Source organism: Coregonus clupeaformis, chromosome 12 (assembly GCF_020615455.1).
Source record: "Coregonus clupeaformis isolate EN_2021a chromosome 12, ASM2061545v1, whole genome shotgun sequence".
NCBI classification, from domain to species: domain Eukaryota; kingdom Metazoa; phylum Chordata; class Actinopteri; order Salmoniformes; family Salmonidae; genus Coregonus; species Coregonus clupeaformis.
In genome coordinates this window covers 61,874,452-61,893,759 of record NC_059203.1, presented here as the reverse complement: position 1 = coordinate 61,893,759, position 19,308 = coordinate 61,874,452, and the positions used below count along the sequence as shown (strand labels likewise).

General features: G+C 42.7%; 1 protein-coding gene across 1 annotated transcript; it reads right to left on the bottom strand.

Annotated features, from left to right (window-relative positions):
- Nucleotides 1–1,147: 1,147 nt before the first annotated feature.
- Nucleotides 1,148–14,928, bottom strand: LOC121578705 (LHFPL tetraspan subfamily member 5 protein-like). The gene is made up of 4 exons (XM_041893092.2): nucleotides 14,569–14,928; nucleotides 13,864–14,137; nucleotides 9,166–9,414; nucleotides 1,148–1,304 (listed from the first exon to the last, which is right to left on the bottom strand). Exons 1-4 carry the CDS (start codon nucleotides 14,695–14,697, stop codon nucleotides 1,294–1,296), a joined length of 663 nt encoding a protein of 220 aa, XP_041749026.1. The 5' UTR covers nucleotides 14,698–14,928; the 3' UTR covers nucleotides 1,148–1,293.
- Between the last annotated feature and the right edge of the window lie 4,380 nt (nucleotides 14,929–19,308).

The following is a 19,308-nucleotide window of genomic DNA, read 5'->3' as shown; positions in this document are numbered from 1 at the left end:
ATATCATTGGGCACATCCCATCCCTGCATTGATGTACGTTTTCCGGGCCATATCTCGCACCGGCTCAGTGGTATCTTAATCTAACAATGATTGTGTTCCGACCCCAGTGCAGCTCAGTGTAAACAAGCGTAACATAGGGTCGGAATCTGCTGGCTAGTTTCATACCTCTCCTGTGATGTTTAAGGTTCTAGATAAGGTTTGCCTCTGAGAAAATAATGATTTTTGTTTAGCTAGATGGTGTGATACAAGATCATGAGAATTTTCCAGTTTCAGAAAAATGATCAGAATCAGAATAATTCTGTATCCTATTGCAGAACAGATTCAGAAAAAAATGGCACCTCATTCTTTATATAGTTAGGAACAGGGTGCCATTTTGGGCGCACACCATATCTTGAGCCCAATCTTGTACATATCTGTACCAAAGAGTTGGCCTTGGCTCTCTGCGCTCCCTCTACAGAACGGCGGCTGTACAGTTTTTTAGGAGCTTCTGTTTGAACTGTGTATATTATAAAGGAGAGGAGGCTCTGCTTGTGTCCCAAATGGCACCCTATTACATATTTAGTGCCCTACTTTTGACCAGGGCACATTAGGCTCTGGTCAAAAGTAATGCACTATATAGGGAATAGGGTGCCATTTGGAATACAGAATGACTGCTAAGGTGACAATGTTTGAATGAGTCATTATGAGGTCGATTGATGCCTTGAGACGCATTTGCTAGTTTTTTTGCTGCATTTTAAAGCTTATTTTCATACTGACGTTGCCCCCCTTGCAGTGTTCGACTGTTTTAACTGCATCAGAGACATTTAATAATTGTGGATTGTAATAAAGAATAATAATGATGACGCTGTTACAATGCATTGGTTGCCCTTTTTCTACAAGCCTTCCTCCCCTGTTCTCGATTTGCTCTTTCCCTGACCTCTCTTTGGCTTTCTGCCTCCCCCTCTCCTGACCTCCCTCTCTGCATTTGATTGTTCACTGCTAAACTAAGCCCTTTTTCTGTAGTTTTAATTTAAAAAATGATTTAGAAAATGTCTGACTTGTACTTGTTAGGAGGCTGCTGTAGTCTATTCTGTATTCCGGTAAAGCAAGGTCAGAGTATATTAATATGGAACATTTTTATTATCACTTATCAGCATTCTACCTGGTATATGTAGTATTGTAAAGTGGTGCACAAAAGTGGAGTTGATATTGACTTTTAACTAGCTGTGCTTTATTTCCACAACACCACCACCTCTCAGATCCTTCAGTCATGTTGTATGTAGTAAGTCTGTCTTCTGTGGTAGATTCATGAGCTCAGGCTTCCTCTGAAACAGAGAGAGAAAGAGATAAGACTCTTGTTGTACTGTGGGAGCGTTCTTTTCCGGCAGATGGCGCCACTCCTACTTATCCATCAACTGACAGACAGTGCAGACGGAGACTTCGCTATCTGATGTAAGACAATGACCTTTTCTCATTTGGGAAAAAGTCTGTCCTCGGCCCTCCATCCTCCATGACCTGGAAACTGATAAGTGGTCGAGGAGAGTGTTGATTCGTTAGTAGGCAAACGGAAGACGGTCCTCCCCTCTATTACCTCCTTTTGGCAAGGAAGCAATTAGGTTAGTGTGGGGGCAGACATGGAGAGGGAGAGAAGAGACTGAAGAATGCAGGATCAAGCGGGATAGAGAGCAGTTGCTTAAAGGCAATGTACACTAACTATACAAAAGTAGGTGGACACCCCTTCAAATTAGTGGATTAGGCTATTTCAGCCAACTATTTCTGACATGTGTATAAAATCGAGCACACAGCCATGCAATCTCCATAGACAAACATTGGCAGTAGAATGGCCTTACTGAAGAGCTCAGTGACTTTCAACGTGGCACCATCATAGGATGCCACCTTTCCAACAAGTCAGTTCATAAAATGTCTGCCATGCTAGAGCTGCCCCGGTCAACTGTAAGTGCTGTTATTGTGAAGTGGAAACGTCTAGGGGCAACAACAGCTGCGAAGTGGTAGGTCACACAAGCTCACAGAACGGGACCGCTGAAGCGTGTAGCGTGTAAAAATTGCTTCCAACGTTGTGGCAACAGTTTGGGGAAGGCCCTTTCCTGTTTCAGCATGACAATGCCCCTGTGCACAAAGCGAGGTCCATACAGAAATGGGTTGTTGAGATCGGTGTGGAAGAACTTGATTGCCCTGCTCAGAGCCCTGACCTCAATGCCATCTTAACACCTTTGGGATGAATTTGAACTACCGCTTCTTAGACTTGCTTTCAATGAGAGTGACAGATCTATAACTACGTTTCTTTGTGAATTTGGTTGGGTCGCCCAAAAAGTTACATATTGCAGCTTTAATGTTTAAGAAAATAATTCGAAAACCGTGATTATTTTTTAATAATCAAACTGAAACTGAACCTCAAAAAGCACTAATTGCTCAGTACCAGGCACATGCACAGATACCTGTGCAGAGCACATGCCCCTTTGCCCTTCCAATCTCCAAAGTGCCCTTTTTGGTGGTGGTATAATTTCCCCCCCAAAAATATATTTTTATAAATGTTTTATAGTTCTGAACCCACTGCCCACAAGTCATTAAATTCTCATCTATGCTTCAGAACCATAAAGTTGGGTGTCTTGATTGTTAACCAATGACCAGTCATTGGCGTGCAAAGGCAGCCGTGCATATCTAGATTTTTGACCAGAAAGAACTTGTTTCATTTCCTCCAGTTTTGCCTGGCAAAAACAAAGTAGGCCTACGTTTATCATCCATATTAAATACAGTTTAGCAATCTACTACCGACTCATCTTTACCCGAACCATAATAGGCTACCTGGCGATTTGATTGATCATTTTCATATTTCATATTGGCTACTAGCTATGTCTTAAGCAGCTGTAACATCGCACTGCCTTCAATATTATGGGATGAAGATGTAACATTCTGGCCAATTTATTACGATATTTGTGAGGAAGAACAGGGCTACCCGGCTGGCAATGACCACTCTGCAGGCAGGCAGCCCTCCAAAGTGATGGCACGGTGCAGCCAGAACATGCTTTCCATCCTCTCTGGCAACCGCCGCTACAAGTGGGCCGTATGATTTTGCTTGCTCTGGTCTCCAGAGAAGTGACGTGATGCACAGTTTATTAGGTACACCCATCTAGTACCGGGTTGGATCCCCTTTGCCTCCAGAACAGCCTGAATTATTCGGGACATTCTACAACGTATCGGAAATGTTCCACAGGGATGTTGGTCCATGCTGACGGGATGGCATTGTGCAGTTGCTGCAGATTGGACGGCGGTACATTCATGCTGCGAACAGCCCGTTCCATCTCATCCCAAATATGCTCTATTGGGTTGAGGTCTGGGGACTGCGCAGGCCACTCAGTAAACTGAACTTGCTGTCATGTTCCAGGCAATGTATTTCCACTCCTCAATTGTCCAATGTTTGTGATCACGTGCCCACTGGAGCTGCTTCTTCTTGTTTTTAGCTGATAGGAGTGGAACCCGGTGTGGTCCGTCTGCTGCATCCATGACAAGGATCAACAAGGTGTGCATTCCAAGATGCTGTTGTGCACACCACTGTTTTACTGCACCGTGATTTGTCTGTGGCCCGCCTGTTAGCTTGCACGATTATTTCCATTGTCATTCGTCCTCACCGATCAACGAGCTGTTTTCACACACAGGACTGCCGCTGACACCAATGATCATGCTATGCTCAAAGTCTCTTAGGTCACTCGTTTTGCCCATTCTAACATTCAATCGAACAGTAATTGAATGCCTTGATGCCTGTCTGCCTGCTTTATATAGCAATCCACGGCCACGTGACTCACTGTAGCAGCGATCCATTTTCGTGAACCGGGTGGTATACCTAATAAACTGGCCAGTGAGTGTATATCCCCAGTTTCTACTGGCTGCTAACATTAATGACTTTCAACTCCAAATGCAGGTGTAAAACACAGTTTATTTCTGTAACCGATCTTGCGCTTTGAAAATGCATCGGCATTTAGCAGGGTTGGGTAGGTTACTTTCTAAATGTAATTCGTTAGTTACTAGTTAACTACAAAATTGTAATCAGTAACATAACTTTTGGATTAGCCAAACTCAGTAACGTAATCTGATTACTTTTTTACTTTTAGATTACTTTCCCATTAAGAGTCGCAGGTTAGTAGCTGGTACCGCCACAGTCATAAAATCTGATTTTTAACCCTAACCGTAAATAAATTTTTGCAAGGCAGCTGGAGAGGTGGCCTGGAACGCAGCTGGAGAGGTGGGCTGGATAGCAGTGGGCACAGTGGTCTGAGAGATGGCTGAAGAGGTGACCTGAGAGGCAGCTGGCAAGGACAGTGTGTCAGCTGAAGCAGGATGATCAGTGACAAGTGAGGGTGAAAAGTCACATTCCTGAATTATATCAGGGTTGTATGGCCAAATACCAGTGCACCTGAACCCAGCCTGTACATTGGTGGGTGTTGTGGCACCTGGAAGTGCTGTTTTGACAAGGCCTGGAATGTCATATATGGTCCTGGTCTTTCCAGGGTTCATCCTCATCCAGGCATCACTGGCAGAGTTCACCATTTTCTTCAATGGCCCGTACACACTCCTGTCCAGGGGTTGGAGCTTGTGTGAACAGTGTGGGGGGGAAAGAAAGCAAGACTGCCAGAGCGCCTACAGAAATCAATGGCCTTGATAGACAGATGTGAGCTTTGGTTGTCAAGGAGAAGGACCACCTTCCTTTCCAGGCTGACCTTGGTATGTTTGGTAGTGTTCAAGGAAAATGAGGAAGTCATCCTCCTGCATCCAGCCGGATCCATTTCCACTTCCAACACATCCAATTGGTCCATCCCATACAAAGTGGTCGTGGTGTCTTTTACGTGGGAAGATTCAGTTTCCTATTGCATTTATAGCACATGCCATTGACACTAGTGTACCCCTTTCTGCTGAGGTGATTGTTCCAACCTGTTTGGTGCCCCGTTTCGCAACCATTCTATCAGGTGCTTGTACTGTGGTTATTCCTGTCTTGTTAACATGCCATATGTCATTGCCATTAAAGCTGTATTTATTTATCACCTCTCCTAGTTTGCTGAAAAACTTTGCCACATTTGTTCTGTTGAAACTTGTGGCCCGCGACAGACTAGTTGCTTCAGCACTCCTAATGGAGAGAGGAGGGTGTCGCTTTAGGTAAGACAAGAATCTGCTCCCACCATAGAGGTCTCATCCCATGACTGAGGATGCTTACAACCATATTGTACAGCGAGTTGGTAGACACATTTCCTGACCTGTAACAATAGAATAAAATATATTCAATACTTCCCTCAATTAATAGTTTACATTATTAATTTACATTAGTACTCCCTCCCTTGACCTTAATTGCCACCAACATGAACTGCTAACTTTGCCCTGACTTACTCTTCACTAATTCCTATCAAGTGCTTACCTCACGGGGAGACAATCCATAATATAAATCAGCTGCCCTCAAGAGATACTCTGACAACTTCTGCTCCTGCTCATCCATGAAGACCCTGTTTCCACTACGGTAGCCTACATGAGGAAGCGCTCTCGACCCGTTCTCCAGTAGCTTCTTTCACTCTTTGCAGAATCTGTACAGCGTCACATGACATATGCCATACAACTTTGCAACTGATCTGATTTACTTCCCCTACTCTGCTACATCATTTGATGCTCTTTTCAAAGTGTGGAGAGGTACTCCCCTGTCTTTCTTTTCCATGATCTCGGCATGCTGAAAGTAAAAGAAAACATGTACCAAAAACATTCAGTTTTACTCTGGGTTAGTTGTAAAAAAAGTTGTTAGAACTAACCCTGACCCTTGCAGCTATTAGCTAGCTTCCATTTGAGCTAAATGTTAAAACTTTAGCATTTCTAACTTGCATCTGATATCCCTACACAGACTGGTTATAAACCTGATATAAGTTTGGTGAATGGAACTACAAAGCAGTTGATGCCATCGCAAAATAGTTTCTTACCTCAAAATCAGATTTCTGTGAATAGAATGTGCAGAGTTTATCACAGGGACTTGCTTTTTCACATGATGGTTCAGGGCTAACCTGAGCATGTGCACAGTGAATCACATGATTCTACCTTGCTCCTGATTGGAGAAATTGCAAGTGTTACAACCATCCCCGGTCTTCCTTAGTCATTGTTTGTGTGCTTCTGTAAGTTGTTGTTCATTTGTATGTTTGTATAAGTTTGTTTCTGGTGTGTGTGTGTGTGTGTGTGTATATATGTATGTATGTATGTATGTATGTATATAAATGAAATGCCAGATATAGGATACATTTTATAAAGATCAACAACATTTGTATCAGTACAATGGGTGGATTTTACTTTTGTGAAACTTTCTTTATTGCGAAATATTATGATGGAAACTGTGTTTTTCGACTAAATGATGATTGCCTAATTATTTTGAAGCTAAGCAGGGCACGTGATATCACCATGTAACTATAAAGCTCCACCCCACATGTAATTCTAAATGCCGACTGCTTGTAAACATTTTCAACTATAGCTAAGTTTCCAACAGGCTACAGATTTACATGTGAATATTCAAAAATCTGCATAAAAACAATATGCGCATTTTCCCACCAGAGATGTTTCCATCAAATTGACTTGTTGTAGATAAAAGGCTGTGCGTGATGACAGTGTACAAGAAAATACAAGTTAAATGGGTTTCCATTGCATTTTCAACTCTACTGATGGTTTTCTCTCAAAATGTTTAGGAGTGTGCCCACTCCGGTATTCGCACGTGCACTCTAGCCAACAGCGCTGTTGTTATTATGGACTTAATAGCAAGATTATTTTTATTTGTCAAACAGCAGCCAAGCACCGATGGTCATGTCACCAGAATAAGACCCTCAATATTTATTGGAAAGGAGCATCAAGCTCATCACCTTGCACTTTCACCACCCTGTGAAGTTCATAACTTATTTCATCTGTAGCCTAATAAACTGCATGCTCTCCCGAGGAGTCATATGTGGAGGACCATACAACATGTCATTGCGTGACTCCAAGTTTACTTCTATGTGATGGTTGTTACTGTATTATACACCCCCCCCCATACTCAACTGCGGGCCAGCGGTCAGGATTCGGACCCAGAATGGGGTCCCAACAATTGTTTAGTTTTTTTGTAGAATATCAGGAAATTATCTTTAAAACAACAACAACAAATCTGTCCCATGCAAAATGTGTAGAATTGTGGGAATTTATCTGTAAAACTTCAATATGTTATCTCCGCCAACAACAGGAGTGTGAACAGTTTGAGATTGCATGGGTTGCGACCTTTTGCCACCTAGGAAATTTGTGTGACCGGATCTTCTCAAATAGTACTTGAGTACCCCTGGTATACACCATAGACATACATAATTTACACACACACACAGAAGTCAGCTCAGACAGATCCAGCTCAGAGGCCCAATTTATGAGCTCCATCAGCAGCAGATTTTAATTTAGAACGGAAAATGAATGTTTATGCAGCAAATGTTAGTGCATCGAATCGTATCAAACTGAATCGCATCTAGGGATTCTGGGATAATGGTGTGATGTGAGCCATGACCAGCCTTTCAAAGCACTTCATGGCTACAGATGTGAGTGCTACAGGTCGGCGGGTCGGTAGTCATTTAGGCAGGTTACCTTAGTGTACTTGGGCACAGGGACTATGGTGGTCTGCTTGAAACATGTTGGTATTACAGATTCAGACAGGGAGAGGTTGAAAATGTCAGTGAAGACACTTGCCAGTTGGTCAGCGCATGCTCGGAGTACACGTCCTGGTAATCTGTCTGAATGTTGACCTGTTTAAAGGTCTTAATCACATCGGCTACGGAGAGCGTGATCACACAGTCGTCCGGAACAGCTGATGCTCTCATGCATGTTTCAGTGTTACTTGCCTTGAAGCGAGAATATAAGTAATTTATCTCGTCTGGTAGGCTCATGTCACTGGGCAGCTCGCGGCTGTGCTTCCCTTTGTAGTCTGTAATAGTCTGCAAGCCCTGCCACATCCGACGAGCGTCGGAGCCGGTGTAGTACAATTCGATCTTAGTCCTGTATTGATGCTTTGCCTGTTTGATGGTTCGTCTGAGGGCATAGTGGGATTTCTCATAAGCTTCCGGGTTAGAGTCCCGCTTCTTGAAAGCAGCAGCTCTACCCTTTAGCTCAGTGCGGATGTTGCCTGTAATCCATGGCTTCTGGTTGGGGTATGTACGTACAGTCACTGTGGGGACAACGTCATCGATGCACTTATTGATGAAGCCAGTGACTGATGTGGTGTACTCCTCAATGCCATCGGAAGAATCCCGGAACGTATTCCAGTCTGTTCTAGCAAAACAGTCCTGTAGCTTAGCATCTGCTTCATCTGACCACTTTTCTATTGACCGAGTCACTGCTGCTTCCTGCTTTAGTTGTTGCTTGTAAGCAGGAATCAGGAGGACATAATTATGGTCAGATTTGCCAAATGGAGGGCGAGGGAGAGCTTTGTACGCGTCTCTGTGTGTGGAGTAAAGGTGGTCTAGTTTTTTTTCCCCTCTGGTTGCACATTTAACATGCTGGTAGAAATGAGGTAAATCAGATTTAAGTTTCCCTGCATTAAAGTTCCCGGCCTCTAGGAGCGCCGCCTCTGGATGAGCGTTTTCCTGTTTGCTTATGGCCGTATACAGTACTTTGAGAGCGGTCTTAGTGCCAGCATCGGTTTGTGGTGGTAAATAGACAGCTACGAAGAATATAGATGAAGACCTGCAAAGTGGTGTCACAAGTTCTCTGCTCTCCAAATTCATTCCTTTCACTAACTGTCGGTAGTGTTTTGAGAGGTTGCTTTGCCTAAATGTATTTTGAATAATGGTGCGTTTGAAGTGGCCCCAGTTTCTCATTATGCCCTCTGTGATATGATATAAACTCTGGATGATCTGATTCTAGCACTAATGATTTGGATGAGGACAAGGACAACAATTAGAGAATAATGTTTTGGAGGAACATTCTTTGGAGGAACACCTTGTTTTGGAGGAACATACTGCTCACACACAACATCAGTGCTAGAAATTAGGCTATAGACTTCTTCATCTTTTCTCGCTCTCTTTTCTCTCTCTCTCCACCACTGTTCTGATTTCCAGTTTTTTTAATAGTAAGTCTAGAGATGGAATTTTATATATATATATATATTATCAACTTTTGCATGTACCTCCATCCCACCCCCCATACCTTTGTCTTTTTCTTTCCCGTCCACCTGAAAGTTGTCAGGCAGTAGTTGGTCCTGTCTGTTCCCCAGGGAGAAAGCTAGGAAGGAGAGGATGAGGGAGTCCATGATGCTGATGATAGCCAGGATGTAGGCCCAGCGCACCGTGCAGTTACCCAGGGTGTACTTATCTGTTCTCTGTCCACACATCCTCTTCACCTCCTCACTGTCCCAGCCGTCAGGGTAGATCATACAGCCTATCACCATGCAAGTGGCTGGGAAGGGGGCGGGAAAGAGAGAAAGTGATGGACCGGTTATACAGCGAATTGTAGTACAGGTGACTCGGGAGGGGGTGGGTGGGAGCAAGACAGATGGACAGACTGACAATCAGGTAGGTAGATGAACAGACAGACAGATGGACAAGACCGAGACCCACACACACAGTAATGAAAGTTACGGCAGTAGTTGCTTGGCAACTCCAGTCTGATGAGTTAGATAAGCTTCATCCATAATTCACCCCTGAGCTCAGCCATCTCACCGCAGCTTGGCACGCTACGCTACATGTGATGGGATTACATTACCCATCCTGAAACATTACACACTCTCGCTTTCTAACCTGGCACATACAAACTCACTTTCTATTTTCCGAGCATATACTCTCTCCCTTTCAATTCAGACTCGGCTTCCTGAGTTACATTTGGCAACAGCTTGCCTTGCTCTCTTAAAACTCACTCATGGTCCTGGAGAGTTTATGGGTATGTGGTTTGGTTCTAGCCCGGCACTAACTAACTCATTTCATTAGTTGAATCAATGTGCCAGTGTTGGGCTACAACAAAAGCCTGCACCACATAGCTTTCCAGGACCAGAGTTGGTGACCACTCTGGATGTCCTCTTCCCTCTAGGTAGCTGCCTTTGGTGCTGAAATACTCAGTTGAACAACTAATTCTGTTCATTTCCTAAACTCCCCGTGAGGTGTTCACTCAGTGATGTTGCAGCCTACTTTTCAGAAGTAGATAAAAGATGGAGTGAAGTTATTTTCACCACAAGCACAAACAGACTGACTGCGTTGCCATGGGGAAAAGCCTCAGTGTCGCATTACTCACAAGCACAGGTGTGGGATTGGTGGAGGTGGAGGAGGAAAAGGAAGAGAATGACTACTAAGTGGAACAATACCACTAATCAGACTCTCAATACTTAGCCTACAAACAAGTAAACAGCACCGAACAAACACTATCCTAATCATACACAGTAACAAATTGCTGTACATTTACAGCAAGAAAAATAGTTAGCTACTTTAATTCTATATTACAGTACTGTAAAGAGCAACGCATTAAGGGGGCTCAATGGCATTCTGCTACACTGCTGTAAAATTACAGAAATTGCTGTATTTTTACAATACAATTTTACAGTAAAGTATTGTATTAGCTGTTTTGCTGTATATTTACAGCAGCATATTGTGAATAATGGTGCGTTGTGGGCGGCAAAATAATCTCTGGTTCATTAACATATTTTTAGGTGTGCCTTGTGAGAGGCTATATTTGTTGCAACCGTTAGTGAGAATGCTGTACCCCACAGAATACAGTACCATACCGTATTTTTTGGAGCGTCAAAAACCTTTTGAACACTAGTGGGTGCATGGTATTGTTGTTTCTGGCTCATTAACAGATTTTCAGGCGTGCATTGTAAGCGGCTATATTTGTTGCACCCGTTAGTGAGAGCGCTCTACCAGTGTAACTGAAATGTGGTAGTAGTTCCCTAACAATTTAATGTGTATAGGGAACAGAGCAGAGTGGCAGCAAGTCTCAGACCTTGAGTGTTTAGCCATGTTCTATTGGTCTGTTTTGCACTGTAGTCGCGGCCAGTTTGGAAAGCTTTCCTTAGGCCTCTAGAAGTGCAAGTGATATTCAACACCAAATATTCATTGGTATGCTGTAATATATCATTACATATTCACTGTTAGCAATTGCTGTAATTCTGTTACAATACAATTTAACAATAAAGTGCTGTTTTTATATATATTTACAGCAGAATTCTGTAAAGTATAGTGCGGTGTGGGAGGGGAATGAATCTCTGGCTCATTCATATATTTCGAGGCTTGGCTTGTAAGTGGCTATATTTGTTGCACCTGTTAGTGAGAATTCTGTACCAATTGAACTGATATGTGGATGTAGTGCCCGAAGAATATAATTTGTATAGGGGAGAGATCAGAGTGACATCATGTCTTAAACCTTTACTGGTTGAGTGTTTTGCCAAGTCCTGTTGGTCTGTTTCGCCCTGTAATCACTGCCAGTTTGGAAGCCTTTGTTTAGGCCTCTAGAAATGCAAAACCCCAAATATCCATATATATGCTGTAATATACAATACCTAGCAGCCAACCTGCTTGCTCCAATCCCATATAATTACCGTAAAATACCAATATTACAATTACAGTAGCATTTACTTTCTTACAGTATAGTAGGAAACTTTTACAGTATTGTACTGTATCGTTGCTCTGATATTACACTAACTTACAGGAGGCTGGTGGCAAGTTACTGTGAATATTACAATATCATACAAAATACCTTGAAGACCAACGTATCCTTAACTACAACAACATTCTCAGTAACGGTTACAGAACGTTTTACTTGCAATGACTGTGATATGTTTTTGTTTTTTTTAAACCTTATTTTTTAACCTTTTTAATGCACTGACTGAACAAGAGCTTCTGCTAAATGACCAAAATGTAAGTGTAAAAAATGAACACATGCAAAGCACACTGCTGGGTATTATTATAATGATCTCCGCCCTCAAACTTGCTGAATTGTAGGCTAGTGAAATACAAAATAGGTATTGAAACTATTGAAATACCTATAGTACCAGTCAAAAGTTTGGACACACCTACTCATTCAAGGGTTTTTCTTTATTCTACAATGTAGAAAATAGTAATAATAATAGTGAAGACATCAAAACTATTAAATAACACATATGGAATCATGTAGTAACCAAAAAAGTGTTAAACAAATCAAAATTATATTTGATATTCTTCAAATAGCCACCTTTTGCCTTGATGACAGCTTTGCACACTCTTGGCATTCTCTCAACCAGCTTCACCTGGAATATTTTTCCAACAGTCTTGAAGGAGTTCCCACATATGCTGAGCACTTGTTGGCTGCTTTTCCTTCACTCTGCCGTCCGACTCATCCCAAACCATCTCAATTGGGTTGAGGTCGGGGGATTGTGGAGGCCAGGTCATCTGATGCAGCACTCCATCACTCTCCTTCTTGGTAAAATAGCCCTTACATAGCCTGGAGGTGTGTTGGGTCATTGTCCTGTTGAAAAACAAATGATAGTCCCACTAAGCCCAAACCAGATGGGATGGCGTATCGCTGCAAAATGCTGTGGTAGCCATGCTGGTTAAGTGTGCCTTGAATTCTAAATAAATCACAGACAGTGTCACCAGCAAAGCACCCCAACACCATAACACCTCCTCCATGCTTTACGGTGGGAACTACACATGCGGAGATCATCCGTTCACCCACAAAGACACGCGGTTGGAACCAAAAATGGACTCCAGACCAAAGGACACATTTCCACCGGTCTAATTTAAATGTTTCGTGTTTCTTGGGCCAAGCAAGTCTCTTCTTATTATTGGTGTCCTTTAGTAGTGGTTTCTTTGCAGCAATTCAACCATGAAGGCCTGATTCTCACACAGTCCCCTCTGAACAGTTGATGTTGAGATGTGTCTGTGACTTGAACTCTGTGAAGCATTTATTTGGGCTGTAATCTGAGGTGCAGTTAACTCTAATGAACTTATCCTCTGCAGCAGAGGTAACTCTGGATCTTCCAGAGGACCGCCATTCCTGTGGCGGTCCTCATGAGAGCCAGTTTCATCATAGCGCTTGATGGTCGTTGCGACTGCACTTGAAGAAACTTTCAAAGTTCTTGAAATGTTCCGTACTGACTGACCTCTATGTCTTAAAGTAATGATGGACTGTCATTTATCTTTGCTGTTCTTGCCATAATATGGACTTGGTCTTTCACCAAATAGGGCTATCTTCTGTATACCAACCCTACCTTGTCACGACACAACTGATTGGCTCAAACGCATTACGAAGGAAATAAATTCCACAAATTAACTTTTAAGAAGGCACACCTGTTAATTGAAATGCATTCCAGGAGACTACCTCATGAAGCTGGTTGAGAGAATGCCAAGTGTGCAAAGCTGTCATCAAGGCAAAGGGTGGCTATTTGAAGAATCTCAAATATAAAATATATTTTGATTTATTTAACACTTTTTTGGTTACTACATGATTCCACATGTGTTATTTCATAGTTTTGATGTCTTCACTATTGTTCTAGAATGTAAAAAATTGTCAAAAAATAAAAAAATAAAAATTGAATGAGTAGGTGTGTCCAAACTTTTGACTGGTAGTGTATATCAAAAACTGCCCATCATTGGCACTAGATGCCTGCACTGTAAATCTAACTGTTTACTAACCACTGTGCTTCCAGTATTGCACTACACATTCTAGAAATACAGCATGTTGCTGTAGTCAGGTGTTCCAGTAATATGCTGTAAATTTGTGTTTCAGTAAAGGTCCTATAAATCTACAGTAATTTACTGGCTTTTGTGCTGCCAGTAGTTTATTGTAAATGTACAGTAACCTACTGACTACTGTGCTGCCAGTGATTTACTGTATAAATTACAGGAAATGTTTTAGTGTATAGCTTCTTCTTCTACTCACAGGAGGCCAGCTGCATCCAGGCGCAGATCTTGTAGACGCTGCCGGCATTACAGAAGAAGAAGAGGCTGAAGCAAACAATGCTCCCCACCACTAGCAGCATGGAGATACCAACGAAGAACATCGCTGTCTTGAAGGCCCCGGACGGGATGGAGCCAAAGTCCAGCGCACTCCCTTTGCAGATGAGCTCGCCGGTGAGCGCGTTCCCGATACAGTAGTGGAACAGGCCAAAGTAGCCCGCCTGAGGGGTGTTGACGCTGTCCCCGATCCAGTAGGGCTGGACAAGAGGGACACCAAGGACAAGAAATATGCACTCAAGGGTTTTGGTTACTTCCAGCATCATCGGGTGCTGCGTACAAAATCATTTTATAATAAGAAGAACCCCAGAAGATGACACATTGAAAATGTTAAAAACACTTATGTTAACACCTAGGTTTGTAGATGTTCAGCAGATGTTCAATAACTGTCAACAACAGTTTAGCTATCCACTAACCCTAAGCCTAGCCCTAACCTTAACCCTTACCCTAACCCTTATTCGAAACCTAACCTTAGCAAGCAGTTGCTTATCAACAGATTTCGTATAACCATCTGTATGGGTCTATCCAAAGAAAGTGTGACCACATTTATTTCCAATGTGGTCCTTGGGACATAACACACAGGAATGTTATTCTAGAAATAGTTTATGAAAATAAATAACTGTCTACTGACCTGTATGAACACCACCATCACCAAGATGGCGAAGCAGATGGTAAAGATGGTCCACAGGACGCCCACGGCGCGCGCGTTACGCACGTAGTTGGTGTGGTAGATCTTAGCCGCTTCCTGCGCCGGGAGCATGGCGACGGTTGGATAAACTATTTCTAGATGATTATTATCTTTTTGAAGAAGAAGAGAAGCTCACACAAAAGAGTGACTGAGTTTCGGTGATGGTTTCCAAGTGACTGTCTAGTCAAGAGAGAAAAATATATATAATGCTGTCATTGAATTTTTTTTGTAGTTCCTTCTTTCTACGCTCACTCACTTAGGTGTCCGTAGGTATAGAGTTATGTATCCACTCTGCCTCTTCTGTCAGTCTTCGGTCCTGATGCACGCTGCTGCTCGGAAATTCAAAACCATGGACAGATCCCGGTGCTAAAGGCGTCACTTACTGACATACAGTATCTCTTTCACACACACACACACACACACTGAATGTAACAGTTGTGCAGGGCAGCCAGTCAGAATACCACCTGTTGAGGTGGTTGGTTCATAACTGAGGCATGCAGTGCAAGGTAGGCCTATTGGGTGATGCCCCGTGGTTCTCAGGATTCCAATAAATGATTCATTGATGGTGGGAAACAGATCCTTGGAAGAACGAGGAAAGTTCTAAACTATTTTAATTAATTGATGGACAGATAAACGGGATCTTACGTGGATAGTGAGAGTAATTTGGTGAGGAAGACACTGAGCCTTTTGTTGTCTACAGAGAGCAGTGTAGAGTATAGGCTACGCAGTCCTACTCAGGCATCTAAAAACACCGGTGTCACAGCAGAGTTTCAGACACTTTGTGAGTGTGTTTTATAGCCTCTATGAAGGCCTACCCACTGGGCACAAAATGGTTGTGTCAACGTATTGTGATGTGGAATCTATATGGAAAATACATTGGATTTTGAAAAAAGTCATCAAACCTTGTATAAAATATGTTGAATTTTAAAACAATGTCAGATCTTCAACGTTATATCCACTATCATAAAAATAAAAAATAAAACTGGGCAGCACATCCTACTGCAGAATTGATCTATCTACTGATACCCTTTGGTCTACCATCCAGGGTTTTAACCAAGTCCAGCTTAGCTATGATGTTTGTCAGTAACTATTAACAATGTGCTGTGGTGAGAATGATTGTTGAGTGAAAAACTAAATCGATTCACTGTTGCTATCGAAGTCATTCCAAGGGGAAGGTTTAACAGAGCAAATGAAATGTGACCATACTTTATCATTCATATATCATCAATGATGCTACTTAGGCCTATATATCATTAGCAAAGTCATCAACAGCTATTGTTTAAATTCAACCCAGAATTAAACTAAAAATAGACAATACAACAGGCCTTGCGTTTCAAGCTCCGGTTGATTTCCAATGTAATGATATTTAACCAAATATCAACATTTGAAGGACAGGTATCTTCTGCCTAGACAGTTCCATCTGTGCCACTGACTTAGTCTGGCTTTAATTCCAGTTTGTCTATAAATTAATAATTGATACTATCCAAGCAGAAGATAAATCTCCTTCAAATGTTGATATTTGGTTGCGTTGACAACCAAACATAATTAAATATTACTTTTGTAATACAGTAAATAGCCTAATATTAAGGCTATTTACTAGTCTCCCGAGTGGCGCAGTGGTCTAAGGCACTGCATCGCAGTGCTAGCTGTGCCACTAGAGATCCTGGTTCAAATCCAGGCTCTGTCGTAGCCGTAGTTATTGGAAGGTAGCTAATGTAACGTTAACAAGGACCCTAAAGATAACTTTAATGTTTCACTTACCCTTCTGACAACGACGTGAACTTCATTATACACTCACCAGACAGTTTATTAGATATACCACCCCGTTCACAAAAATTGATTACAGACAGTGAGTCACATGGCTGTGGCTTGCTATATAAAGCAGGCAGACAGACATCTAGGCATTCAGTTACTGTTTGATTGAACATTTGAATAGGCAAAACGAGTGACCTAAGACATTTGAGCGTGGTATGATTGTCAGTGCCAGGCACGCTGGATCCAGTATCTCAGAATCGGCTGCCCTCCTGGGCTTTTCACACACGACAGTGTCTAGGATTTCCAGATAATGGTTATGACAAACATAAAAACATCCAGTCAGCGGCAGTCCTGAGGGTGAAAACAGCTCGTTGATGAGAGAGGTCGAAGGAGAATGGCAAGAATAGTGCAAGCTAACAAGCGGACCACAAACAGACAAGTGATGGCACAGTACAACAGTGGTGTGCAGAACGGCATCTCGGAACGCACAACTCGTCGATCCTTGTCACGGATGGGCTATTGCAGCAGACGACCACATCGGGTTCCACTCCTATCAGCTAAAATCAAGAAGCGGCTCCAGTGGGCATGCAATCACCAACACTGGACAATTGAGGTCAGGGTCAGGTTTTGGTGTAAGTAGCATGAGTCCATGGACCCATCCTGCCTGGTGTCAACGGTACAGGCTGGTGGCGGTGGTGTACCGCCGTCCAATCTGCAGCAAGTGCGTGATGCCATTGCGTCAGCATGGACCAACATCCCTGTGGAACATTTCCGACTTGTAGAATCCATGCCCCAAAGAATTCAGGTTGTTCTGGAGGCAAAGAGGGGTCCAACTCAGTACTAGATGGGTATACCTAATAAACTGACCAGGGAGTGTATTTCTTCACTTTAACATCATGGACCCACCCAGATACAAAGTAGTTGTAGGCATTGCTGGACTACCTTGTCTGGTACAGTAAATAATTGCTTATGTCTGGAAACTGGAGGCTGGACAAATCTGTTGTTTCGCTTGATAACTCTCCCGGATTTATCGTAAAAGGATCACACCCATCGCACATATGTATTTTGTCCAAGTACCTGTCTCTTTCTTTGTTGCTGATTCCTTTGAAATATTCTGACACCGGTATCTCTACCATATCTAAATGAGCTTCCGTTGACATTTCATTTGAAGCTGCCCCCCAGCAGAACATAGAAAATTGGAATTGTGACGTTATTGATAACGATCTATTAGTTATTGAAAACAACCTATTAGATAAAGGACAGCGATAACACATTAATCTGTTGTATACAGTGCATTCGGAAAGTATTCAGACCCCTTCACATTTTCCACACGTATTGGAGATTTTTAGTTAACTACTCTGTCTCACTTAAGGGCGGACAACATAACAAAACAATTATATGAATCATGCATGCTGTAGAATGAAACGCCTATATGCCATATATGCCTATGGATTAAGAACCAATTAAATGGCTCTGTTATTTTTACTAAATAGGGTTTTGTCACGCCACTATTGTTTCCAAAAACTGAGTAATAACAGGAGGAGCAGTCAGATTATGCCACCATTAAAAACAAACAAAATGACTTAAGAAGAAGAATTGGCGGAACGGTCAAAGTTGGGAAACAATGGTGGAGTGAACTGACCAGGGAGGGATTAAGCTAGAAATCGTGGATTATGAGTGAAAATGAAACTGTATAAAGGATGAGAGCCGAGAGCTGAGAAGTTACTTGCTCTGCAGACCAGCTCGGCTCTATTGCTTGTCTAATAAAGTCTATCTTGATTCTACAAGACTCTGGAAAGTGCTTTATTTTTTATGAGGATAAGGACGATTTTTCCACATACAGTGGAGAGAACAAGTATTTGATACATTGCCGATTGTGCAGGTTTTCCTACTTACAAAGCATGTAGAGGTCTGTAATTTTTATCATAGGCACACTTCAACTGTGAGAGACGGAATCTAAAACAAAAATCCAGAAAATCACATTGTATGATTTTTAAGTAAATTCATTTGCATTTTATTGCATGACATAAGTATTTGATACATCAGAAAAGCAGAACTTAATATTTGGTACAGAAACCTTTGTTTGCAATTACAGAGATCATACGTTTCCTGTAGGTCTTGACCAGGTTTGCACACACTGCAGCAGGGATTTTGCCCCACTCCTCCATACAGACCTTCTCCAGATCCTTCAGGTTTCGGGGCTGTCGCTGGGCAATCTAGACTTTCAGCTCCCTCCAAAGATTTTCTATTGGGTTCAGGTCTGGAGACTGGCTAGGCCACTCCAGGACCTTGAGATGCTTCTTACGGAGCCACTCCTTAGTTGCCCTGGCTGTGTGTTTCGGGTCATTGTCATGCTGGAAGACCCAGCCACGACCCATCTTCAATGCTCTTACTGAGGGAAGGAGGTTGTTGGCCAAGATCTCGCGATACATGGCCCCATCCATCCTCCCCTCAATACGGTGCAGTCGTCCTGTCCCCTTTGCAGAAAAGCATCCCCAAAGAATGATGTTTCCACCTCCATGCTTCACGGTTGGGATGGTGTTCTTGGGGTTGTACTCATCCTTCTTCTTCCTCCAAACACGGCGAGTGGAGTTTAGACCAAAAAGCTCTATTTTTGTCTCATCAGACCACATGACCTTCTCCAATTCCTCCTCTGGATCATCCAGATGGTCATTGGCAAACTTCAGACGGGCCTGGACATGCGCTGGCTTGAGCAGGGGGACCTTGCGTTAGCTGCAGGATTTTAATCCATGACGTCGTAGTGTGTTACTAAAGGTTTTCTTTGAGACTGTGGTCCCATCTCTCTTCAGGTCATTGACCAGGTCCTGCCGTGTAGTTCTGGGCTGATCCCTCACCTTCCTCATGATCATTGATGCCCCACGAGATGAGATCTTGCATAGAGCTCCAGACCGAGGGTGATTGACCGTC